This window comes from Westerdykella ornata, assembly GCF_010094085.1.
Source record: "Westerdykella ornata strain CBS 379.55 unplaced genomic scaffold EI97scaffold_22, whole genome shotgun sequence".
NCBI classification, from domain to species: Eukaryota; Fungi; Ascomycota; class Dothideomycetes; order Pleosporales; family Sporormiaceae; genus Westerdykella; species Westerdykella ornata.
In genome coordinates this window covers 187,026-210,866 of record NW_022986872.1, presented here as the reverse complement: position 1 = coordinate 210,866, position 23,841 = coordinate 187,026, and the positions used below count along the sequence as shown (strand labels likewise).

At 52.3% G+C, this 23,841-nt stretch overlaps 12 protein-coding genes across 12 annotated transcripts; 8 read left to right on the top strand and 4 right to left on the bottom strand.

The window, feature by feature from the left end:
- Positions 1-131: 131 nt before the first annotated feature.
- On the top strand, positions 132-1,941 carry EI97DRAFT_435459 (uncharacterized protein). Its single transcript, XM_033798869.1, has one exon. It carries the CDS (start codon positions 208-210, stop codon positions 1,615-1,617), a length of 1,410 nt encoding a protein of 469 aa, XP_033651635.1. The 5' UTR covers positions 132-207; the 3' UTR covers positions 1,618-1,941.
- Positions 1,942-2,168: 227 nt separating this feature from the next.
- On the top strand, positions 2,169-5,238 carry EI97DRAFT_469056 (vacuolar ATP synthase-like protein 98 kDa subunit). Its single transcript, XM_033801690.1, has 5 exons — positions 2,169-2,393; positions 2,480-2,558; positions 2,611-2,846; positions 2,897-4,679; positions 4,732-5,238. Exons 1-5 carry the CDS (start codon positions 2,265-2,267, stop codon positions 5,067-5,069), a joined length of 2,565 nt encoding a protein of 854 aa, XP_033651634.1. The 5' UTR covers positions 2,169-2,264; the 3' UTR covers positions 5,070-5,238.
- Positions 5,239-6,005: 767 nt separating this feature from the next.
- Positions 6,006-7,874, top strand: EI97DRAFT_135566 (aminotransferase). Its single transcript, XM_033793161.1, has 3 exons — positions 6,006-6,699; positions 6,755-6,795; positions 6,860-7,874. The coding sequence occupies exons 1-3, from the start codon at positions 6,237-6,239 to the stop codon at positions 7,724-7,726; spliced, it is 1,371 nt and encodes a 456-aa protein (XP_033651633.1). The 5' UTR covers positions 6,006-6,236; the 3' UTR covers positions 7,727-7,874.
- A 448-nt stretch (positions 7,875-8,322) lies between these two features.
- On the bottom strand, positions 8,323-8,949 carry EI97DRAFT_435456 (uncharacterized protein). Its single transcript, XM_033798868.1, has one exon. The coding sequence runs from the start codon at positions 8,787-8,789 to the stop codon at positions 8,337-8,339; it is 453 nt and encodes a 150-aa protein (XP_033651632.1). The 5' UTR covers positions 8,790-8,949; the 3' UTR covers positions 8,323-8,336.
- A 548-nt stretch (positions 8,950-9,497) lies between these two features.
- On the top strand, positions 9,498-10,343 carry EI97DRAFT_382252 (GTP-binding protein engB; the record flags this gene model as incomplete). Its single annotated transcript, XM_033795849.1, has 1 exon — positions 9,498-10,343. One exon carries the CDS (start codon positions 9,498-9,500, stop codon positions 10,341-10,343), a length of 846 nt encoding a protein of 281 aa, XP_033651631.1.
- A 94-nt stretch (positions 10,344-10,437) lies between these two features.
- On the bottom strand, positions 10,438-11,322 carry EI97DRAFT_382203 (uncharacterized protein; the record flags this gene model as incomplete). The annotated part of the gene is made up of 2 exons (XM_033795846.1): positions 10,438-11,075; positions 11,190-11,322. 2 exons carry the CDS (start codon positions 11,320-11,322, stop codon positions 10,438-10,440), a joined length of 771 nt encoding a protein of 256 aa, XP_033651630.1.
- An 807-nt stretch (positions 11,323-12,129) lies between these two features.
- EI97DRAFT_422985 (uncharacterized protein) lies at positions 12,130-12,911 on the top strand (the record flags this gene model as incomplete). Its single annotated transcript, XM_033797103.1, has 2 exons — positions 12,130-12,380; positions 12,433-12,911. The coding sequence occupies 2 exons, from the start codon at positions 12,130-12,132 to the stop codon at positions 12,809-12,811; spliced, it is 630 nt and encodes a 209-aa protein (XP_033651629.1). The 3' UTR covers positions 12,812-12,911.
- On the bottom strand, positions 12,806-13,909 carry EI97DRAFT_135533 (cytidine deaminase-like protein). The gene is made up of 2 exons (XM_033793159.1): positions 13,002-13,909; positions 12,806-12,946 (listed from the first exon to the last, which is right to left on the bottom strand). Exon 1 carries the CDS (start codon positions 13,752-13,754, stop codon positions 13,248-13,250), a length of 507 nt encoding a protein of 168 aa, XP_033651628.1. The 5' UTR covers positions 13,755-13,909; the 3' UTR covers positions 12,806-12,946; positions 13,002-13,247.
- A 2,157-nt stretch (positions 13,910-16,066) lies between these two features.
- Positions 16,067-17,785, top strand: EI97DRAFT_422981 (DnaJ-domain-containing protein). The gene is made up of 2 exons (XM_033797102.1): positions 16,067-16,442; positions 16,500-17,785. The coding sequence occupies exons 1-2, from the start codon at positions 16,256-16,258 to the stop codon at positions 17,450-17,452; spliced, it is 1,140 nt and encodes a 379-aa protein (XP_033651627.1). The 5' UTR covers positions 16,067-16,255; the 3' UTR covers positions 17,453-17,785.
- A 2,093-nt stretch (positions 17,786-19,878) lies between these two features.
- EI97DRAFT_460482 (uncharacterized protein) lies at positions 19,879-20,199 on the top strand (the record flags this gene model as incomplete). The annotated part of the gene is made up of 1 exon (XM_033801116.1): positions 19,879-20,199. One exon carries the CDS (start codon positions 19,879-19,881, stop codon positions 20,197-20,199), a length of 321 nt encoding a protein of 106 aa, XP_033651626.1.
- A 631-nt stretch (positions 20,200-20,830) lies between these two features.
- EI97DRAFT_502970 (phosphoglycerate mutase family protein-like protein) lies at positions 20,831-21,985 on the top strand. The gene is made up of 5 exons (XM_033802771.1): positions 20,831-20,973; positions 21,042-21,245; positions 21,296-21,436; positions 21,484-21,570; positions 21,621-21,985. Exons 1-5 carry the CDS (start codon positions 20,920-20,922, stop codon positions 21,879-21,881), a joined length of 747 nt encoding a protein of 248 aa, XP_033651625.1. The 5' UTR covers positions 20,831-20,919; the 3' UTR covers positions 21,882-21,985.
- On the bottom strand, positions 21,956-23,530 carry EI97DRAFT_502969 (uncharacterized protein). Its single transcript, XM_033802770.1, has 2 exons — positions 23,025-23,530; positions 21,956-22,977 (listed from the first exon to the last, which is right to left on the bottom strand). Exons 1-2 carry the CDS (start codon positions 23,429-23,431, stop codon positions 22,101-22,103), a joined length of 1,284 nt encoding a protein of 427 aa, XP_033651624.1. The 5' UTR covers positions 23,432-23,530; the 3' UTR covers positions 21,956-22,100.
- Between the last annotated feature and the right edge of the window lie 311 nt (positions 23,531-23,841).

Here is a 23,841-nt window from a genome sequence, read left to right as displayed (position 1 = left end):
GAAGGATGCAGGTGCGTGCCGGTCCGTGGGAAGTGCCAGACCCCGGTCGCGCTCTTGCCCGTTGTGGGTTTAGCGTCAAAATTGTTCCAACGTTCCACCCAAACGTTTTGTTCACCACCACTACTGCTCACCACCCAACCTCGTAGCGATTCCCTCAAACCACGATTTTGATTGCACTCGCCCGTGACCCAGACGACTCGTGGGGCCATGGCGAAAAAAGTGAAGGAGACTGGCTCGAAAGAGAAGAAGAAGACGAAAGAGTCCCCGAAACCTGTCAACAACACCACCGAAGCCGCCGCGCCCGCTCCGCTAATCGACCTCGTCCACGCCTTCCTTAGCGAAAATGGTTTTACCGAAACGGTTCGAAAGCTGGAAACTGAAACAAAGAAGAAGGATATCTCGTTCAAGAATTCCGGGCAAGGCCGTCCCAGTCTAGTTGACTTGTTTCGCACACTGGAAAGCAATGGCGCTGGAGCAAATGCTGCCGATGTGATGGATGTGGATTCTTCTGCTGATAGCAGCGCCGTCTCAGAAACCGGCTCGGACAGCGACTCGGAAAGCGACTCGGAGAGTGACTCTGGAAGCGCCTCAAGCAGCGGCTCCAGCAGCAGTTCTCGCGAGGCCTCCAGCGACTCCGATAGCGACGCTGGGAGTAGCTCCAGCATCGACTCCAGCAGTGATGCCAGCGAGTCTAGCAGTGAATCAGAGTCTGATTCTGAGCAACGGAGCAAGCAGAAGTCTCAGGCAGCCAAGAAGGGAACCCTAAAGAGGAAGAGAAGCTCATCGTCTTCTAGCTCCAGCTCAGCGTCATCGAGTTCTGCATCTAGTTCTTCATCTAGTTCTGGGAGCGATTCTGAAGTCGACCCTGCGAAAGTTCCCCTCCCTCCGTCGGATGATTCCAGCGACGCCAGCAGTTCCAGCTCTGGTTCTGATAGCGACTCCGATTCCAGCTCAGGATCCGACAGTGACTCAGATGCAAAGGAGACCAAGAAGACCAAGAAGACCAAGAAGACCAAGAAGACCAAGAAGACCAAGAAGACCAAGAAGACCAAGAAGACCAAGAAGACCAAGAAGACCAAGAAGGCGGCTACTGCATCTTCCTCATCCAGCTCGTCTGGGTCTTCAGATTCCTCGGACAGTGAACCAGCCCAACCATCGAAGAAGACCCAATCGTCGTCGTCTTCCTCTGCATCCGACAGTTCGTCAGAATCGTCGGATGATTCAGAAAGCGAGTCCGAGACTGCGGCTAAGGAACCTACGGAGGCAGCCAGTACCGCCCAGGATCGGAACCGGTCGGATTCATCCGTGACCTTGGCCAACGACTCTCCTGCGCCTGCAGCTGGAAATAAGCGCAAGCGCGCCGACGGAGATTCACCCAAGCCCAATGGCAAGAAGCCCTTTGAGCGTTTCAAACGTATTCCCGACACAATCAAGGTCGATCCACGACTTGCTAGCAACGAATATGTACCCTACGATTACGCTAATCGCGCGCACGCTGACCTGGTCGTCACCAAGGGCAAGGGATTCACCAAGGAGAAGAACAAGAAGAAGCGTGGATCCTACAGAGGCGGCGTGATCGACACAGTTGGTGTTAAGAGCATTCGGTTCGACGACTGAGTTGGAACGTTGGATAGGAAACCTCCTCATCCTCCCCCTTTTTAGGAGGAAATACTTGGCCCTATCTCAGCTGCCTGTTCCAAGACGACGATACTGGTGCTCCGCGTCATTCGGCTTCTCCAGTTTTCGGAGGAGCATGTCAATATCGACTATTGATATTGGCGAGGATGGAAAAGAGCACAATCGGGTCAGAAGACTAGTTTTCGTTCCTGTAGCATGGTGTTGGTGGTCAAGCAAGCTCCATATCCCATGTCCCGGATTTGCATTAGATCCCTTCGAGCATCATGGTAGATTCTAGGTCAATTAGATTATGTTCTAAGTCCAGCTTCGTCCTTACTCGATGAGTGGCACTGGTCGGTGTTGACCTCGCGCCATGAAGACAACACACCTATAGCAAGTCATGTTCATCCCAGCCCTGCGCTGCCTCTTACTTTCATGGCACCGCCTTATAGGTACCTAGGTACCTACGGGTACATGATGGTCGCACGTGATGTCCGTTGACTAATACTCTTGGCGCTGCCAACCTGTGCCTTCCTGCATCATCGGTCAGAGGCAGCTGTGCATAACCATCGCATCACTTCCTAGCACTCCTCAAAGTTCGAGAAAGGTACCGCTCTTGAGGGGTGCTTGCATTTCACTCAGCCGACATGGCGCCCCACAAGGACACCATGTTCCGCTCTGCGGACATGTCCTTGACCCAGCTCTACATCGCCAACGAGATAGGGCGCGAGGTGGTCTCCGCTCTGGGCGAGCTTGGGGTCATGGATTTCAGAGATGTGAGCAGCTGTCTCATTGACTTAAGCTCTTCCCGAACCCTGAAAATCCCTTTTGAATGGTCGGACTAACATGCTCCTCGCTCTAGCTGAACGCCGAGACCAGTGCCTTTCAACGCACATTCACGCAAGAGATACGGAGACTGGACAATGTGGAAAGACAGCTCAGTACGCGTCAAGCGTTACTATCTCATTCGGACAGTTTCTGACTGTTATACAGGATACTTTCATTCGCAAATGGAGAAGGCGGGGATACCAATCCGATCCATCTACGATTTCAATAACCCGTTTACATCGCCCTCTGCCTCGGAGATTGACGAACTCGCGGACAAGTGCCAGAGCCTTGAGAACCGGATCTCGTCGTTGAATGAGAGTTACGAGACATTGAAGCGGCGAGAAGTAGAGCTTACGGAGTGGCGCTGGGTGCTGCGAGAGGCCGGCGGGTTCTTCGATAGGGTTTGCGGACCTTCCATACTGATATTCCAATACATCTAACATGGGGATAGGCCCGGGGGCAGACCGAGGAAATTCGCCATTCCTTGGATAACGACGATGCTCCGCTGCTGCAGGATATCGAGCACCATGGCCAGGGAGAGGGCGCGGCCGATCGATCATTTTCCGTCATGAACATTGGATTTGTCGCTGGTGTCATTCCACGAGAACGGATTGCTGCATTCGAACGTATCCTTTGGCGCACGCTGCGTGGCAATCTGTACATGAACCAATCCGAGATCCCTGAACCAATCATCAACCCCGAGAACAATGAGCAAATTAGCAAGAATGTTTTTATCATCTTCGCCCACGGCAAGGAAATCATTGCGAAAATCCGGAAGATTTCAGAGTCGCTCGGCGCCGATCTGTACAGCGTGGATGAGAACAGCGAGCTTCGGCGGGACCAGATCCGTGAAGTCAACACACGTCTGAGTGATTTGGCCAGCGTCCTCAGGAACACCAAATCAACACTGGATGCTGAGCTTACTGCGATCGGCCGGAACCTGGCGCCTTGGATGGTCATAATCAAGAAGGAGAAGGCCACCTACCAGACTTTGAACAGGTTTTCCTACGACCATCAGCGGAAGACCCTGATCGCCGAAGCATGGGCACCGACGAACTCATTGGGTTTGATCAAGTCGACGTTATCAGACGTGAACGACCGAGCGGGCCTGTCTGTCCCCACCATTGTCAACCAGATCAAGACGACGAAGACGCCGCCGACATATTTCAAGACCAACCGCTTCACACTTGGATTCCAGACCATCATCGATGCGTACGGAACCATCAAATACCGCGAAGTCAACCCCGCACTACCCGCCATCGTAACCTTCCCCTTCATGTTCGCGGTCATGTTTGGTGACGCCGGTCACGGTACCATTTTGTTGCTCGCCGCAGTTGCCATGATCTACTACGAGCGGAAGCTGGAGCGGAAGAAACTGGACGAGCTCTTTGGGATGATCTTTTACGGGAGGTACATTGTTCTGATGATGGGTATCTTCTCCATCTACACCGGGCTCATCTACTGCGACGCATTCTCACTCGAACTACCATTCTTCAAGTCGATGTGGAAATGGGATAACGATGGCAAGGGTCCAACGGCTTCGCGCGTCGATGGATATACGTATCCCTTTGGTCTGGATTGGCGATGGCACGGAACCGACAACGATTTACTCTTCTCCAACAGCTACAAGATGAAGTTGAGTATCCTGCTTGGTTGGGCACACATGACCTTCTCCCTCATCTGGTCTCTGGTCAATGCTCGCTACTTCAAGACGCCGATTGATATCTGGGGCAACTTTGTTCCGGGGATGATTTTCTTCCAGTCCATCTTTGGATATCTGGCCTTTTCGATTGTCTACAAATGGGTAGTGGACTGGCAGGCTGCGGGACAGAGCCCACCTAGCTTGCTGAACATGTTGATCTACATGTTCCTTCAGCCAGGCACGCTGGAACCAGGGACTCAACCCTTATACAGGGGGCAGGCCACGGTGCAGGTCATCCTACTGCTCATGGCGTTGGTGTGCGTGCCTATCCTACTCTTCCTCAAGCCGTTCTACCTGCGCTACGAGCACAACAAGGCTCGAGCATTGGGATACCGGGGAATTGGAGAGACGAGCAGAGTCAGCGCTCTTGACAATGACGAGGACGAGGGACGAGCCTTGAACGGCGGACGCGAGAGCTTTGGGGATGACGATGACGGCATCGCCATGATCACGCAAGACATTGGCCATGGAGAGGATCATGAGGAATTCGAGTTTGGTGAGATTATGATCCACCAAGTCATCCACACCATCGGTAAGTTACGTCTCTTCCATTGGTTTCGGTTGATCAATCTAACCTAGGTCAGAATTCTGTCTCAACTGTGTCTCCCATACAGCATCCTACCTCCGCCTCTGGGCCCTGTCGCTGGCGCATCAACGCCTGTCGATTGTGCTTTGGGACATGACGATGAGGATCGCATTTGGCTTCACGGGCCTCACTGGGGCCATCATCATGACTGTCATCTTCTACGGCTGGTTCGTGCTCACCGTCTTTGTGCTGTGCATCATGGAGGGTACCAGCGCCATGTTACACTCTCTGCGGTTGCACTGGGTGGAAGCGATGAGCAAGCATTTCATGGGCGACGGCGTGCCATTTCAGCCGTTTAGTTTCAAGACGCTGCTTGAGGAGGATCCTGTTGAATAGCGGGCCTTCTTTTTGGCTTTTTAAATGTTCCCTCGGTGTAAGACTAGGACGATAGCAAACAACGGGATAGCTGTATCGTTCTATATGTAGATATGTAGCGATGTACAACATTGTTGTCGCATTGGACGTGTTTCTGTAAGGTCACACTTATCATATGCAACCATGCAAGTGTACAGACGACGTTTCAAGCGTTAACCAGTGAAATGGAGTTGCGAAGAGCGTTCGATGCTCACTCATGTTTTGTGGATCGTCTATTTACCTCATTGTTTACTCTAGCAATCCTTCCCTGGCTGACGTGCAGGAATCGTGCGGTGATATTAGACGTCAGCCGCATACACGGTCGTCTAGATGTTCCTTGTTTTGAGTCTCAGACGGATGATTGGCCATGGATTGCGGTGGCTTCCTCAAGTCCCTTCAAGCAGCTGGGTGACGACTGGAAAATGTTGGAAATTGGTGTGCCTGCAAGATATCTACGGGGGGTATAAGGAGCGGGGGTTCGCCAGGTGTAGGGGCGGTGAAGTACTACACCGCCTCATTCATTCAAGGTACCAAAGCGTCGTAAATACCCTTCTCTGCAACTGCCTGTCACTCTTCTTTACTTCTTCATTGCCGGGGGACAAGTCTTTCACTTTCCTTGTCCAAGGTGGTTATCAATCACATCGGAGCTTTCGCATCATCTATCAAGCAAGGCATTGCAATTCCTGAACCGCATCACGAACCAGGATGTCGTGGACAGGGGATATACCGACCTCGACGACTACGATCACGTCCCGAGAGAGAAGGCTCTCTACGACCAAGGATCCAAGTGAGAATGGTAAGTAGTTTTTATTCCCTGTTCATCTAGCTTTCAAGTGTGTAGTGGAAATAAGGTTGCAAGGGCCGAGCCGTCCTTTCAGAGCTTAACTATCTACCCCGCGTTCCAGTGGGAAGAAGGAGAGAAAGACGTCATCGTCATGATGGACGCTTCTTTCGGACCATTCGTCATACAAACCTTGTGTCTTTTTTTCATGCCTTGTCTGTCCTTTCTCCGTCTCGTTTGAGCCTCGAGCTCAGAGTAGCTCCGCATCCTGTCAATTCACCGTCACACTTGCACCTGTTCCCTATTTCCGTATCTCCATTTTTCTCCCCACTCTCAAAAGAACCCCACCAATTCTTCCTTCCCTCAGAATGCCTAGATACCAACTCTCCCGCCTAGAACAAGCCTCCAAAGTCCACCGCCAATTCCGCGAGTCCCACGAGGGCCACCGACCCCACGCCGGCCTCGAACCGACCCGCGCCTCCACAGGCGTCGTGTGGACGACGGAGCGCGCCTACGAACACGGCTTCCTCGATGAACCCGAGGCGTGGGCCAATCTGGGACAGGGCGCCCCCGAAGTCGACGACGATATCGCCGGGTGTTTCCCGCGGCCAGAGCAGATCGATATAAGCAACCAGGGGAGAGAGTATGGGCCCACGGCGGGGATCAAGCCGCTGAGGGAGGCGGTCGCGAGGCTGTATAACGAACATCATCGACAGGGCAAGGAGAGCCAGTATACATGGGAGAATGTGTGTATCGTGCCTGGAGGGAGGGCTGGGTTGATACGGATCGCGGCGGTGTTGGGGACGTGTTATTTGGGCTTCTTCATCCCTGGTATGTTGCAACGGAGAAAGATTATCTATCTCTGGGATATGCTAACATGTTACAGATTATACGGCTTACAACGAGATGCTCTCCCTTTTCAAAAATGTACACCCCACCCCCTTCCCGGTTCCATTCCCATCCCTCCTCTCCCAACGCTAACCCCCCACAGATCGCAGCCATCCCGATCCCCCTCGGCGAGCACGACAAATTCCACATGTCAGTCGACAAAATCGCCGAGGAAATCGCGCGCGGCATGTCCGTCTTCCTGACGTCGAACCCGCGCAACCCGACGGGCCAAATGGTCGCCAACCCTGAGCTGGCCCGCATCCAGGACCTCTGCCGCGACCGCGCCACCCTCATCATGGACGAATTCTACTCGGGTTACAACTACACGACCGACTGCGACGGCAGCGTCGTCTCGGCCGCCGCAAACGTCCACGACGTCGACGCCGACGACGTGCTGATCCTCGACGGCCTGACGAAGCGATTTCGCCTGCCCGGGTGGCGGGTAGCCTGGGTCCTGGGCCCCAAGGAGTTCATCCAGGCCATCGGGAGCTGTGGCTCCTACCTCGACGGCGGGTGCAATGTGCCCTTCCAGGAAGCCGCCGTCGCCATGCTGGATCCGCCGCGCGTAAGGAACGAGATGCAGGCCCTGCAGCGCCATTTCAAGATGAAGCGGGACTATGTCATCGGTCGGCTCGAGGCCATGGGGTTCAAGTTGCGGTATAAGCCCACGAGCACGTTTTACATCTGGCTGGATCTGAGTTCGTTGCCTGAGGGGATCGCGGATGGGTTGAATTTCTTCCAGGCGTGTCTGGAGGAGAAGACGATTGTGGTTCCGGGGATCTTTTTCGATTTGAATCCGAGTAAGAGGAGGGATTTGTTTGATAGTCCGTGCCATCATTTTGTGAGGGTCAGTTATGGGCCGAGGATGGATGTGTTGGAGAAGGGGATGGATGCTATTGAGAGGGTCGTGACGAGGCATAGGGAGGGGGAGGGGAGGAAGTCGGGTCAGGCTGTTGATGGGGAACCGTGAGGATGGCTTTTTCGGTTACCGGATAGACTGCGTCGGACCTGATGGATGGGTGACGTCGGAAGATACCAATCTGCTCTTTGGCCTGGAAACAAGTAATGGTTGATGAACAGCTCAAACAGTCATTCTGGCCCAGGAGGCTTTTGTGATGGTGTTCCTGTCCCTTTCTTTCTCGTGGTTCACAGCATTCCGCGTCCAAGGATTTCACATCCGATGTGTGATCAAATGTTGGATTGCGATATGTTCTCGGGTATGCTTGTTGTATGGATAAGAGTTGTCATCAGTCGGCGAGGAAGTAATGTACACGGGCGATTGTATGGCCAGTATTCGCGGCGAGCGGCGTTCCACCTCGTTGCAGAGAGTCCTTGGGTCTTTAATGCTTACTTTCCACTGCAGCTTTGCACGAGGGCGTAGGTTTCAAGTCCATCTTTCCCCCCCAAGCCCTCCCCTTAATTCACTGTCCTCTCCTCCTTTTTTCAATTTCTGTTCTTTTCCCTCTTCCGTTTCCCTTTCCCATCCAGAATCCAAAACTCGGACCCTCTCTTCCTCCTCTCTCCCCCTCCCCCTTTACCTCTTCCCCCTCCTCACCCCCTTACACACACCCGCATCCCCACTACTTCTTCCCATACCACTCCTCGGGCATATCCATCCCCACCCGCCTCGCCGTCAACCGCACCCGATCCTCCTCGCTCATCCCCAGCCCCGGATTATACCGCTCCACCAGCGTCACGTACTGCCTCTGCGCCGCCACGTACTTTACGAATTGCTCCGCGAGCTGGGCTTGCGCTAGTGCTGCGTGGCTGCTCTGCCTCTGCCTCTGATTCTGATTCTGGCTATGCTTTTGCGTTTGGTTTTGGTTTTGGGTTTGAGTGTCGTTCTGAGCGGGTTGTGCGAGTTGGGAGGCGAAGGCGGCGCGGATGCGGGTTTGCAGCGCCGAGGGGGACGAGAGGCGCGAGCGGGCGGGGGTTTGTGCGGTCGTCGTGGTGGTGCTGGGTTGGCGGACGGGGAGTTCGCGGAGGAGGTGCCGGTAGAGGGAGAGGAGGTGGGTGCGTGAGGGGGCGGCCATGGTTGGATATGTATATGTGGATATATGTCCAAATGGTGGACTAGTTTATTTGTAATGTAGGAGGATGAAGTCGTAGATGGGAGGATATGTATGTCGTGGGATGAGTATGATTGTTTAGACGGCGAGAGGCGGGAAAAGTAATGGAGTAGAAGACGGAGAGTGCAATGGTGAAGTCAATGAAACTCTGGGGACGGGGTGAATTGCGGACCTCCGAGGTTTTTGTGCACGGACCACCGAGTTTTCACGCATTCAACCTCACGACTGCCAGACATCAACATCTCCCTGTTCAACGACACTGAAGCCATGGCGTCCACTTCGATAACCGCGCAGTTTATTTGCAATGGCTGTATACGTACTCTACGACTACAGTTTCGACCCCATGCACAGACGCGACCGATCCTGCAAACGCGCGGTCTTCGTACCCGTCTCCGCGCAAGACCCACCGCCAGAGTACCTGTTGCTCCAGGAAGAACATCGCCAGCGCCTACGACATCTGAGACTTATGAATTTCCAACAACGACCGCAGAAATAAATCAAGAACATCCTCCAGAAACAAGCCCAACCTCAGAACCGCAATCCACGTTTCGGCCTTCTCCACCATCCAGAGACCCCTTCCAGTCCTTCCCCGAACCAAAACCTCCATCTCCACCCAAGCCTACAAGGAAATCAAAAGACAAATCCCCTCCCTCCGTCCAACTCACCGACTCCATGCACTGGTACTGGGAAACCATCCCTCCTACCTCCGCCCAAAAGACCGCAGCAGACACATGGTTCACCAAGGCCGCGAAACCGCAATTCCTCCGCTCCGTCGCCCTCTTCCGCATGTTCCCCGACTCCGACGTCCCAGAGGTGGCATTCGTAGGCCGCAGCAATGTGGGCAAGAGTTCGCTGCTGAATGCGCTGGTCGGCGCAGATATAAGGAATGGATTAGCGCGCACGAGTAAGACGCCTGGCTGTACCAGGACGCTGAATCTTTACGGCGTGGGGCCCATGGACGGCGTGCGCATACGCAAGGGGAAGAACAACGGACATGATCGCATCGTAGGGATAGGGGGGCTCCTGATTGTCGATCTGCCAGGCTACGGCGAGGGAAGTCTGAGCGAGTGGGGTCCGGAAATCATGAAATATCTCGTCAATCGGAAGCAACTGCGGCGCGTGTTTGTCCTGATTGACGCGGGAGTCGGGATCAAGGACAGGGATAGGAGTCTGTTGGCCAGTTTGCGCATGGCCGGCGTGCCTCATCAGGTCATTCTCAGTAAGCTGGATAAGATCTATCTGCCGCAGACGGGCAAGGAGATGACGCGGAATGATTTGAAGGCGAAGCATGCTGTACAGCCTTTTGGATCCGCAAGGCAGCTGGCGCAGACGATGGAGGCCATGAGGGATGATGTGAAGCCGCCAAATGCGGCGGGTGCGCTGGGCGAGTTGCTTACTGTGAGTTCGGAGATTCTGGTCGATGGGAAACGGCTCGGGGTTGACGCGGTGCGCGTGGCCGTTTTGCAGGCTGCGGGGGTCAAGTATGAAGCGAAGAAGGCGAAGAAGTGGAAGACGTAGAATCGGTTGGTATGGTAGGAGGTAGATGGTGGTCGAGATAAGCGTTTCAAATAGCGCAAGAATGATACCCAGAGGAGCTGGTTTGGCCCGCACTTTATATCAGCGCGCCCTCGTTCATGATGATCTCCTCCTGCTTCCTCTTGATCTCCAGCTTCCTTTCCCTCTCCGCCATCTCCTTCTCCTTCCTCCTCTTCCGCTCCATCCTCTTCTCCTCATACTCCCTCTGCAGCCTCTCCTTCTCCGCCCTCTTCTTCTTCTCATATTTCTCCGCCACTACAATCCTCCTATGCTCCCCTTTCGTGATATGCCACGGCACATCCAACACCTCCTTCTTGAACCTGGCCGTCTCCAGCCAAGCCTTCACCTCTTCATCCGTCGTCTTGACGATCCAAACCCTCTTCAACTCGACCTGCTTATTCCCCCTGAACTCGGAAATAGTGCCTTTCACCTTTAACACTGTCCCGACGTCGATCTCCTCACCGTTGACCATGACCGCAAAGTTCCCTAAACCACTGTACACATTTACGTTCTCGACCATAGTGTTAGACGGGCTCTGGGCGGGGTCATATTCATCAGGCCTAAGACGGATTATTTTCACTTCAATCGTGACACCGCTGCTGTCGTCGAGCGTGAAGATCGTGTAGCGGGGATTGACGTCGTCGATGGCGACGATGAGGCCGACGAGGCAGATGTAGCGGATGGGGTGGTTGAGATGGAAGTAGATGCGTTGGCCTGGTCGGTGCTATATATCAGCACAAAGTCATTTTCCTTACAGATATTGAGATAGCAGGATGAGGTATTGTCTGAAGTGGTTGCATGATGATACAGTAGATATCTCCAGCGTACCTTGAAACTCGGGAACGGTCTGGAGCGCCTGCACGTCGGCAGCCGTCATCTTCACCCAGGCATCGTAGGTAGGCGAGATGCGGAAACAATAAGCGGGGTAGAGTTTATAATTCGGACTGATGTGCGTGGACATGTCATATTGCGGGCTGCACAGTGCAAGCGGATGAAATGATGGTGAAGAGATGGGGACGCGGGGTTGGTTTGGCAGAGCTGACGCGAGGGAACGCGAAAGCACATGACTTCAGCTTGGCATACCTAGTTAACGCTCCATATTCGGACTAGCCTGATGTCTGCCAGATGACGGATGATGGCAGCACATGCAAGACAACTCCCCCTCCATCATCTTTCCCTCTGTTGCCCGAGTCCTGCATCTGACGCGGCCAGTCGATAATGCGCCGGACCCAGAATGAACATGCCGGGTGCTTGAGCTTCAGCTACATCGCTCCACGACTTCAAAGTGACGGACCAAGTCATGAAGTGACACTGATTGCTGATTGCCCGTGCTCTTGGGAGATACTCGACACAAATGAACAGCAAACAGCCAAGCAACTCATCCACGCAAGCAGGCGCCCTGCCGGAACCTGACGAACGCCCCATCGAGGCGGTCTGCAGCCCTCCTGCAAGCCCAAAGATTCCGACCTCGTGGCCCGAGAGCATGGCATGGCATGCCCCCATGAGACTGACCGACGCTTGCTTGAATGAATCCCGGGCGAATTGTCAGCTTTTCGCCGCCTCGAAAATGGGCGAATCAGTCATAAGACGCGCGGTGGTACATCCAGCGTGGTTTGGATTGATGTCGTAGCAGTCGCGACTGGTGCTCTTTCGCCCGGCTTTGTGTGATATACTAACCTTCACAGAGGGGAAGCTTGAGCCTCAGTCTACGTTAGAATACCATCGCCCATCCTCCGTACCCTCTACAAGATTAAGATTCCAAGTCGCGATGCGCCTACCGCCTTATTTCTTTCTCAGCTTCTTTATTTCCAGCCTTCCTCTCACCATCGCACACCCCGAACCTCGACCAGACCCTGATCCAGACCCTCTTCCCCAGTTCACAAATAATGCGCCTTTCTCCGGCGCAATCTATATTGTCAATACTGACGGCCAACCCATCACCTATACCTCCGGGGTAGACCAGAACCTCTGCCCAGCGCAAGCCCCAGTAAGCTGTGGCACGATCAATCAACCCAGCTGGTGGGCCATACCTTTGGACACTGTCTGAATCCCCTCTGATCTGCGGATATAGGTGCTGCCCCAACTCGTACACTTGCGCCGTCCCCGCTTCCTCCAACGGCCTCATAGGCTGCTGCCCCTCTGGCTCTTCGTGCGCGGGCCCTTTAAACCAAGCCAGCGTCTCCACCGTGACTGTCTACGCCTACCCGCAACCCCAACGACCGACCATTACCGCCCTCGTAGTGCAGGAGCCACAGCAGCCCTATCAGCAGGGGTTCTGCAGCACCTTGACGGCGAAGGGACCGGGCTTGCCGACGACGAGGCAAGGTGACTGTGGCGTTATCCTTGTTGTGAGTGAGGGGGTGGTTAGTTGGCGACTGTTGAGTTATATGGGTTTGAGCATTGTGCTGGGGTTGCAGGTTGCTTTGGGAAGGATGTTCCAGTGGTTCTGATATGGGTTTGGGTTATGTGATGAGTGTTCGGCGTTTGGAAGGGGTTGGTATTTGAGAGATGGATTCGTATGACCGAGGAAATAATGAGTTATACGGCATTTTATGAACTTTTTCCTCGATGGATTACCGACGAACCTCACACTAGCAGTCAGCATTTTGTGCAGAGGAAACCATGCGCTGCGCAACTTACTTTGCAAATGCCTGTCCTTGATCAACACTCCTTAGTCAACACCAAGTCGAGACCATGGGCCCCGTCCAGCCGCAGTCAACAACGCAGCTCGTTGGCTGCAAACCCGTAGCGGTGCGGCCCGCAAATAGCTGGCGTAGCCAGTGCATTATTAGGAGAGGACATCAGGAATCGGTCTACGACGCAACAGACGAGTCTCTTCTCGAATTGGCTGGGAAATGTGATCGGCTCTTATGTCTGTCGAAGTCATCATTTCTCATGACCAGCGGTAGCCACTTCCAAAATCTCCTCCTCCAGCCCTGAAACATGCACAACCTTCACTCCAGCATCTTCCAGTCTCCTCCGCCCTTGATTCTCCCCCACAAATTTCTCGGGTTCGCTGACGCCGACGTAAACGGTACTTATCGCAAGCGTTCCGTCTTTCCTCCTCGTCCTTAATATCCGCTCCACGCAGGGCAGGTTCCCGCTTAATCGGAGGTTACACGGCTCCATGGTCGTATACAGTATCGTAGCCTCGGGTAGCACCGTGCCGACTTCTTCCTCTGAGACGCCGTGAGACTCGGCGTATTTCTGCAAGCAGCATTGCTCTGCGTGTGTGTTTCCTGGTAGCTCTAATGTATATCCGGTAGCTATTACGGTGCTGGACGAGGCGTCTATGAGGAGCGCGCCAACGCGGTAGTTGCTGGGCTTGGGCGGGGATTTGCGGGCTTCGTCGAGCGCTTGGCGCATGTATGAGATGTGATTGCTGGCAGCCATTACTGCGAGAACAATCCAAAGAAGTCAATCTATCAATCGTTGCGGAGGAGGAGTGAATGGTGCCAGGGGAAGCACTGAGATCTCCTGGACGTGCGCGGAGTTGAAGATGAGCATGGAGCTATGACCACCACTAAATAACGTGCTTAATCAGCCAACACACGGTCTCACTCAAAGCACGATTTGGCGAAAAATCGTCAAATATTCAACCCACTATAACTCAGTCAATATGGCAGCTATTGACTTAGCTCTTGCAGCAATAGCTTCGCTGGAACCAGAAGAAAAGGTTAATTATACTCAAATTGCTGCAGAGTACGGTATTGAGCGCTCAACTCTGCCAAAGCACCATCATGGGGTCCATCAATCCAATGCTGAGAACATTACCAATCATCGAAATCTCAACACCTCACAGGAAAGAGCCTTTATAGAGTATATTAAGAAGCTTAATAAGATTAGCCTACCTTCTACAAGTCAAATGATACGAAACTTTGCGTCAGAAATCGCTGGAAAGTCTATGGGCAAGAGCTAGGTTTCCCATTTTGTGAAGTGCTACCAAGATGAGCTTATATCACGCTAGAGCTCTGGGATTAGCACTGCATGCCAAAACGCCAATTCAGTATAGAAATATAGCCTATACTTTGAGCTCTTGAAATGCAAAATCGAGGAATATAAGGTCGACAGCCAGCATATATATAATATGGATGAAAAGAGCTTCCTTATTGGGATGGTCAGCAAGTCAAAAAGGCTGTTCACCCGAAGCCTATATGATGATGGAAAGCTCAGAAAAACACTCCAGGATGGCAACAGAGAGTGGATTACAACAATAGCCTGTATTTGCACCGATGGCTCAGCACTAAAGCCAAGCCTGATTTACTAGACAGCTTCAGATAATATACAGGACACCTGAGTGCAAGATTTTAACCCAGAAGAGGATGAGGCCTACTTCACCTCATCTATATCAGGCTGGACTAATCACGATATTAGGCTTAGCTGGCTCAAAATGGTCTTTGATCGGGAGACTAAGGCTAAGACAAGGATATCCTGGAGGCTCTTGATCCTCGATAGCTATGGATCTCATGTGACAATGAGTTTTATCGACTATTATGAGGCTAACAAGATCCTACTAGCTGTATTTCCATCTCACAGTACTCACACGCTTCAGCCACTAGATATATGTATCTTTGGGCTACTCACAAGCATGTACAGCTTCTGTCTCACTGAATTTTTACACAGTTGCCAAGAGCTCTTGAGTATTACAAAGAGGAACTTTTGGCAGCTATTTTGAGCTGCCTGGGATAGCGCTTTAACTAAAACGACTATCCTGAAGGTCTTTGAGGCCACTGGGCTAGCTCCCTTTAATCTGGAGAGAATCCTTACCCAGCTTAAGGCCCGCCAGGATGAACGTCCATCCTCAAGCAGCAGCAGCTCATCAGTACTCAGTGCGAGTAACTAGCGAAAAATTGAGACTCTATTACGGGAAGTTGTCGAAGATATTTACGATTCAAAGACTGCAAAGCTCTCTCATACAATTCATACAATTGTAGCTCAGAAAACAATCCTTAAGCATAAAGTTAAGCAGCTCTGCGAGGTCTTACACAATGAGAAAAAGTGCCGCAAAAGAGGCAAGACTCTCCTACTCGAGCTACCGGAGGATTATAATAGTGGAGCTATTTTCTAGTCCTCATCCAAGGTGCAGAAAGCTTGTAATCACTAGATAGAAAAAGATGCTGAGGAGAAGGCTGTACAGCTTCAAAAAGATAAGGATAGTAAGTGGAGAGAGGAGCTAAAGCTTCAAAAAGTAGCTCCGCTTGAGGAGAGGAGGCGCGAGAGAGCTGCTGCTAAAATAGAGCAGGCTCAGGCACATGAGCAGAAGGCTCTTCAAGCTCAAGAACTTCGGGAGGCTCGGGCAATTGAAAATCAACTCCGCAATGAGCTCAAAGCTTCCAAAAAGGGTAAGCAGTGTAGCTGTAAGGCTTCAGCAAAAAGACCTAAGGATATTGAGCCTGCTGAGCCTGAGTTATTGCCTGTTGAAGTTGAGGTGCCTAATGCTGGCTCCTCAATGCGCAGCCGCCAAATCCACCTCCCTGAGCACTTTAGGTAGCCAATGAGACCATAGGATTCTCTTTGGGGCGCTCTAATTATTACTACAAAAAATCTTACCATTTTACAATATATATACAGCTCTACAGCTTCAAGTTTGTAGATGGCGACTATCCAAAAATCGTGCATTGAGTGAGACCGTGCGTTGGCTGATTAAGCACGTTAAAGCTTGGCCGTCGATCCTGAGCCGATCAGATCGCGCTAATGCGCGTGGCTCAACGCGTGCGCCACCAGCGGAAACGCGTCTTCAGTTCCAAGGTTCACTCACCTTTGATCTTCGCAATCTACTCTTACCTTTCGATCGTCTCTTCTCTTAGTTCTCGACTTCCCTCCTCTTACTTTACGATCTTCTCTCTTCTCGATCTTCTGCCCACTTACCTCGTCTCTCCCCTCACATCAATACAATGCCGCGCCGACAAAAGAAGCAGCCCGTAGAGAGCGAAGAGGAGGCCTTTAATCACGACTTCGACGAGGAAATGGACGACGCACCGCCCAGCATCGACCCGTACGCGGTGCTCGGCCTCGAAACGACCGCCACAGAAGACGACGTCAAGAAGGCCTATCGCAAGCTAGCACTGAAACATCATCCCGGTACGCAACTCGCCCCCTCACTTCGCATACACCACAAAAGCTAACGAAACCCACAAGACAAGGTCCCCGAATCCGAAAAAGCCGCCGCCAACAAAACCTTCCAAGAGATTGCCTTCGCCTACGTCGTCCTCTCCGACTCCGCACGGCGCGAGCGCTACGACCGCACGGGGAGTACCTCCGAATCCGTATCCGACGATCCGGACTTCGACTGGCTGAGCTTCTACCGCGAGCAGTTCGAGAATGTGGTCACGGAGGAGAGCATCCAGAATGTTGCGAACGAGTACAAGGGCAGTGCGCGGGAGAGGCGGGATCTCTTGGATGCGTACACGCAGTTTGAAGGCAACCTGGACAGGGTGTATAGCACGGTGATGCTGAGTGATATTCTCGAGGACGATGATCGGTTCCGCAGGATCATTGATGAGGAGATTGAGAAGGGCTCGGTGGAGAGGTTTGAGGCGTATGAGCGGATTAACAATGATGCTGCGCGGGAGAGGGCAAAAGAGCGGGAGCGCAAGAGGCGCGAGGAGTTTGACAAGCGACATGGCAGTACGAAGGAGGCGGCCGAGAAGGCGAGGGCGAAGCAGAAAGCGAAGGGGAAGCAAGGTGCTGATGGCGGTATGGCGGGTCTCGCGGCGCTCATACAGCAGAGGCAGAAGGCGCGCATGGGGAATATTGGGAACTTGATCGATAATTTGGAGGCAAAGTATGGAGGAAAGTCCCGGGGAAAGAAGAGGGGCGCTCGCGTGGACGAACCTAGCGAGGAGGCATTCCAGGCTACGAGGGCGAAACTCGATGCAAAAAAGAGCAAAGCGAGTGCGACCCGTGCTCCTCGCGGCAAGATGAAGGTGGTGCAAGAAGACGATCAGGATGACGACAGCGAAAGTATCAACCTGGAGAGCAAGGAGGAGGAGGAGGAGGAGGAGGAGGAAGAGGAGGAAGCTTCGCCTCCGCCAAAGTCCAAGAAGCAGAAGACGGTGAATGGTCGTGGTCGCGCTAAGGTTAAGGCTTAGGTTTCGTGTACAGGTGATGGCTGGCGCCAGGGTTTAGTTTCATAGGTGGTTCATGGCGAAGGAGTTGGGGTGCATCTGGGCTTTGCATTCTGTCTCGCGGAGTTGGCAGTTCGGCGTTGGCTGACCACAATGGGCCACATGATGCCTGGGTACCGAATTTACATTTTCCGAATGGCTCGAGACATTGCACTGTCACTTGCTCTATCATACGCATTATGGAAGGGACGCAAACTCCCTCATCCTACGAACATTTCACTGCCGTGCATCACAATCCGTACTTTTACGAAACCCGATTTCGAACGGAAGACTGAAGCTGAAGCAACCCAACAGCCGTACTGCCTCGTCGCTTAGCTCTTGAGCCAAATGGCCTTTTTTGCCTTGCCCCATCCCTCCTCCATCGAGGAGAGTCTCTACCATACAAATCTGTGTTTCAGCTCCGTTGTTTCTACATACATCACCCCCGCCGCTATTGCCATACCTACCCTGCATCCTTCCTCATGTACAACCATTAGCGAGCACCTCGATATTCAACGGCCGATGGAAATCGCCTTCCCGGTGAATAATGTGGGGTCGACCTCACTCACCTTCCAAGCTTGAATACGGAAAACGCCGTATCGGTTTCCTACCGGCATACACTGTAGATTTTGGTTTTCAGCTGGACATGGATGTGAGAAGTGTAAGATAGATGGGATACGGTAGGCTAGAGCTGGGAAAGGCAAAAGGCGTTGGCCCTTGCAGCTAGTCTAGATCTGAGATCTATGCAGCCTTCGTATCGATGCACGGTCAGTGTCGCCTACCGGGGTAATGATGCTTGGGGATGGTGTTGGTAGACTCGTGCTGGATTAGGAGGGGAGTGCGAGGGAGACACGTGCTGGGGCTATGGGACGTTACACACATATATATTAAAACATGAGCTTTGGCCAACATCCCAATGAACCGGTTTGGGTGAGTGCTCCGTGAAGCTTGATCTTGTTCGGGTGACGAGAAGGCCCGTAGAACTTCCGGTCGTGGGGTCTACGGAAAATCGGCTGACGACCGGGGAGAGGTCGAAGGGCAAACGTCCATTCCCAGGGTTGTCTACCAAGTAAGTGTCAGGAAAATCAGAAGGTAGGCGTAAGGCTGCACGATCAACATTCTGTTTGCCTGTTCCACAGTTAGGCTTCGTGCTTGTCGACCGATTTTCACGCCACCGAGTTTCGCCTCGCGAAACGGATGTAGTCTACACCGTTTGAGGGAGGGGCTCGTGTTGCCTACCTACACCGGCGTACAGCCTCGCGATCAGCTGTGCATAGCCCCTTCAACTAGATCTGGCTAGTAGATCGTATAATTATGCGAGGCTGTTGGGGGTTTGGGTTCCTGCTACATTGCTGGGGAGGCTCAATATGTTGGGGCTGTTTACATCGGCATTGGCAGCGTGAGAGTGACATGATGTTGTTCCGGGCCGAAGGTACTGTCCGTTCAACACGGTTCAACAGATGTCAAATGGCGTGGTCTGCTTGGCTACGGTCTTCATTCTAGGCGGCAACTTCGACGAGTTCGGTCTCATGAGGGTGATGCTTGCAATAGGAACTGCCCGGGGCAATACAGGATGGATCAACCAATTGGACATCGGCGCATAGTCTCCGCAACTGGGCCATTAGCGTGGCCATGTACCGAAAGTTAGCGTAGGCAAGTTCTCAGATGGTCAATAAGGCTGGACAACAGAGGATATTGAGGGTCTGCCCCTGCCTTACCACCTTGTCTACGGCGTCTCAACGCTGTTAATGGCCATTACGCTCGCCATGAATACCGGTCATGGGTAGTTGATTGTCCAACTCTCGGCTCCGTCATCGCATCCCCATCTGGCCAGGAACTCCCGGTCCCTCTTTCATTCTTGGTCCCTTGGTGAGCTGATCGGTTGACAGGCAGCTCAACATACCAGGGCCGCAGTTTGCTGAGGCGAACGGGACGTCACAACAAACTCGTACTGACGGTTCCTTCATCTGAACTCCGATTGGCAACGGCTCAGCTATTCTCGTGTATGACAATGCCTTGACCAATCGAGACCGTGAGGCATCTAGTGTCGGCGGCCTTGTTTGCCAATTCTGGTTGGAAGGGATTAGATCTGAGTTGAATCACCGTAGTCCAGTTTTCTGTGCCACCTAAAATAAATGAAATATTTTCTTGGTCTCCGCGTTCGGTCGTACTGACTTTGCCGTGCCAGTGTACTTCACCGGATTCTTCGCATTCGGAGTCCAAAGGAAGACGAGAAAAAGATATAAAAGCAACAGACTACGCACGCTTTGGATCACCATCCTCTCCAGCGCAGACCAGCAACAAAAAGCAAAGCAACCTCAAACAACCAAAGCTTCCAGGTCAGTTCACTACCAGGTTCACGAGTTTGACAATCAACTCACGTCATCACAGCTTCCATTCCAACCATCATCATGCATCCCAAATTCATTCTCGGTCTCCTCAGCGCCCTTGCCGCTACCTCTTTCGCCTCACCCACTCCCGCCGACAACGCCGTCGCCGAGGTCGCTGACTTGGTTCAGCGTGAGGCCAACGCCGAGTTTGACAAGCGCGCCATCATCCGCTGGAACGCTTCTGGTGGATGCCGCACCGATTGGAGCGGCCGTTGCAATGCCGCCTGCCGCTCTGAGGCTTACAACAAAGGCTGCAAGGCCGGCACTGTTGGTTCCGCCATTGACGGAGGCGATTGCACGAATCCATTCAAGAGCCACTGCAAGTGCCACTGCGAGGTCTAAGATATCGGTATCTCGTATCTGAACGGAGTGGCTGGATCGGAAAGAGGGATAAGGGAAATGTATTGTATTGTTCTCGCGCAGAGTTGTCTGAAGGAGGATCCAACCGGCAGGAGAGGCATACGACAGACGGGGATCCTGCGTTCCTTCCTTTGGATGTTAACAATGTCATTCATTCCCACTTGATTGTATTCTCAGATTCTTGAAGTATCCGCAGCCACCTGCGAGTGAAGTGATTTCCTCATGTTCACAGGTCTTGCCGAAACCAATCTGACTGACATGCTCTAGTCTCTCCCGGGATGGAAGGAAATGCAGTGGCTCAAGGCATGAGTACGGTGAAAGACGGACCCGGAATCAATGTTGTAATAGGTTGCTGAGGCTGTCTTCAAGGTATCCCCAGGTCTGCCTCATCTTACTGAGTATATACCTATGTAAAAACAGGATTTATTTTGAGTGTACATGTGCTGCAGATACGTCAAAACATTGGAGGTTAAAATAGACGACCGAGAAACTCTAGAGTTAGTACTAGTCCGTTGGCGGAGGATCTTCGTATAGCTAGCGAATACGATTGGTTCACATAATCTGCCCTGTGGGGTCCGAGTATTACAGTCATACCTAGTTTCTTGCGGCCGCGGACAAAGTTTGCACCCATTTTATGGCACCAAAAACCTGCGACATCTTCTCCAAACAACATTCCATAACGGATAACCTGTAGCAACAGTCATGCCTCCCCACCTCTACATCGTCCGTCACGGGCAGGGATTCCATAATCTCACGGTACGTGCACAAAATCTAAACATCGCCCAACTGCGGAAACGGATATAGATGTAATAACACGGCAGCAGGGTAATCCTAACATCTTAGATCCCCTTCTCACACCAGAAGGAAAAGACCAGTGCCGAGCGTTATGCGAATCATTCCAAGATCATGACAAAATCGATCTTGTCGTTACATCCCCTTTGCGCCGCACCATTCAGACCGCATCTTTAAGCTTTGGCCCTGTTTTGGCGCGAAGTGTGCCATTCGTTGCTGTCCCTGAAGCCCAAGAGGTGGGTGTCTTGGCACACCGGGACTTACAACAATCTAACTTGTATTTCAGGTTGGTTCGCATAACAGCGACAAGGGACTTCCGCCAGCTCAGTTGAAAGAAGAATTGAAAACGCTTTTCGAGGGAGATGACCTGGGATTCGATATCAACAAGCTGGATCTCAGCAATGTGAAAGACGGATGGAACAGCAAGGTAGATGGTTCTCTGTGTGAGTTGGCAGAAGCTCTAACATGCTCCAGACCGGGTACTGGGCCTGGAATAAGGAGGCAATAGGAAGACGTGCCGCCGATTTGCGTAAGTGGTTATATACCAGGCCAGAGAAGCGGGTAAGTCTTCGTGTTTCCGTCACTGAAACAGCCTTTCTGAGCAGCACCAGGTCATTCTCGTCACTCATGGCGCTTTTGTCCACTTTCTCACGGAAGACCTTGGCGGTATGATTGATTACTTGTCTGAGACGGCATGGAAAAACTGTGAGCTACGCCAGTTCGTATTCACGGAGACATCTACAGCGGATGATCCTCATCTCGTAGAGACTGCTGAGAGTCGTCAAAGCAGAGGCCAGGCTGGGAAGGAAGAGGATCCACACGTCTTGGAAGACATGAAGGGCGCGGTTGACCATCAGGTCGAAAGAAATTGAGCACCAACTGTTAGGTGCGGGGTGGCACCCTCAGTTGTGCCTCGCCATGTCTTGCATATCATAGAATAGACTCACATAGAATGAGGACAGAGAACATTGTATTGCCTTTGATTTTGACATGACCACAGTTCCCGGTCTCTTCAAAACAGGCAAGCTTTCCCCGCTTATCCACAGTACAAAGCCGAAATTACAAATAATTTTCCAGTGGAAGACCGGGTATTACTGAACTTCTTTCACGTTTCCATCCCTGGCAACATCTGCAGAAGACGCGGCTTCCACCTCGCGCGAAATCTGTCGAAGTCTTCCAAGATAGTAAGCGACCGACGCTTCCCGTGGGAGCTCACGTAGATGTGTATAGAATCCATTCTTTAATTCTCGTCGTTCCATCTCCTCAACAACATCCTTGGGCCAATCTTGAAATTCGATTTGATGTACGAGCAGGGGAAATTCGGGTCTAAAAATGACAAGTGGAGATATAGAACAACTTCCTCCCCAATCAGAAGTGAACACGCCAACCAAGAAGATTTGGCGTAGTCTGCGGCGGATCTTAAATGGTGACGGAGCACCTCCTTCAATGAAATGGTAATCGGGCCGTGCAAAAAATGGCGAGATCTTAGGAAGATGCAGGGAAACTTGCAGCTTCGGAATCGCGGCTAGTGGGAACAAGTAGTGTATCAAATGCCGCTCTCTTGCGTCGATCCAGGAATAATCGGCATCCCCATGGTCAAGCCAGAGTTCAAGGCTCCTCAGCTCTGGGAAGCTGGTGATGACTGCGTCGAGCTGCTCCCATACCCGCCAGCCGTCTGTGTGCAAGTATGAGCTACCTTGATAATGACCTGCTCCATCCCTGGAATTATTGGCGTCCCGCCAGGCCCTCCATTCGGGTGAATTTGCCATCTCTCTAAGCACTTTGAAGGGAAAGACGAGAGTGATGCAGATCTTTCTCAGTGTTGGAAGCAGATTCGAGACGGGAGTATATAAAGGCGCTTTTCTATGAAGCAGCTCGGAACATATCTCAGCCATCCTGGCCAGCGTTTGTAGATCAGTAACATTGACAACCGCGCGACGAGCTAAAGTCTCGATGATCTCATCGTGGCTGTCAAAGGGTTAGTGGCGAGGCCGGAAAGGGAGGGTTTAACAAACATTACTCTGCAGACATGTAGCAAGGCCGAGAATGGATGTTGTATCCTGTGCTTCCCTTTCGCACCCAATGCGATCTCTTCGCATTGCCAATGGGAGCCCCATGAAGAACTCAGACGCCGTACCCATTCCTCATATCCGGCAAGGGACGTGCTCTCAACCACTCCGCCGCTTGTTGGATTATGTCCGGCGATGAGTGCTTGAAGCAAGGGCGGATCCAGCGCCTCATAACGTTCGAGACCTGTCTGCCACGGATCTTGCTCACAAAGTGGCTGCGTGCAAGCCGTCATGCGAAGGTGGTCGCCATGAGACGTAATGTGCAAATCGATACAGTCGGAAAGGTGTCGATAGATGTTGAGGCGAACCTCGACCGGGAGCAAGAGAAAGGGAGAACGAGAGTGGGGTGTCATGATGCAAAAGTCGATGTGAAAAACGGGGCTCTATCGGTGATGATTCACTCAGACATACTACAAAGGGCCTGGAATGTATTAATGATGTGGTGAGGGGAGGTGGCCATGGGAAGGGCAAGCTCTGAATTGAATTAAGTTACGCACAGACCCCGACAGCTTTAACGTTGCTTATATAAGCCGCCCTTTCATATGCATTTACTTGTATACAGTAGAGTAACAACTCGTGCTCTACGCTGCCAAAGTGTCAATGATAGTAGATTCTTAAGGTTCTGTGTATTTCCTCCCGGTACGTGGCGGCGTTCAATCAATCGACTGACTTGCACACATTATACCATTGTCCACTCCAGATGTCTGTTCCCCTCGTGAGCTCCCATCGCATGGATCAGCATGCGCTACTGATGACACCCTCT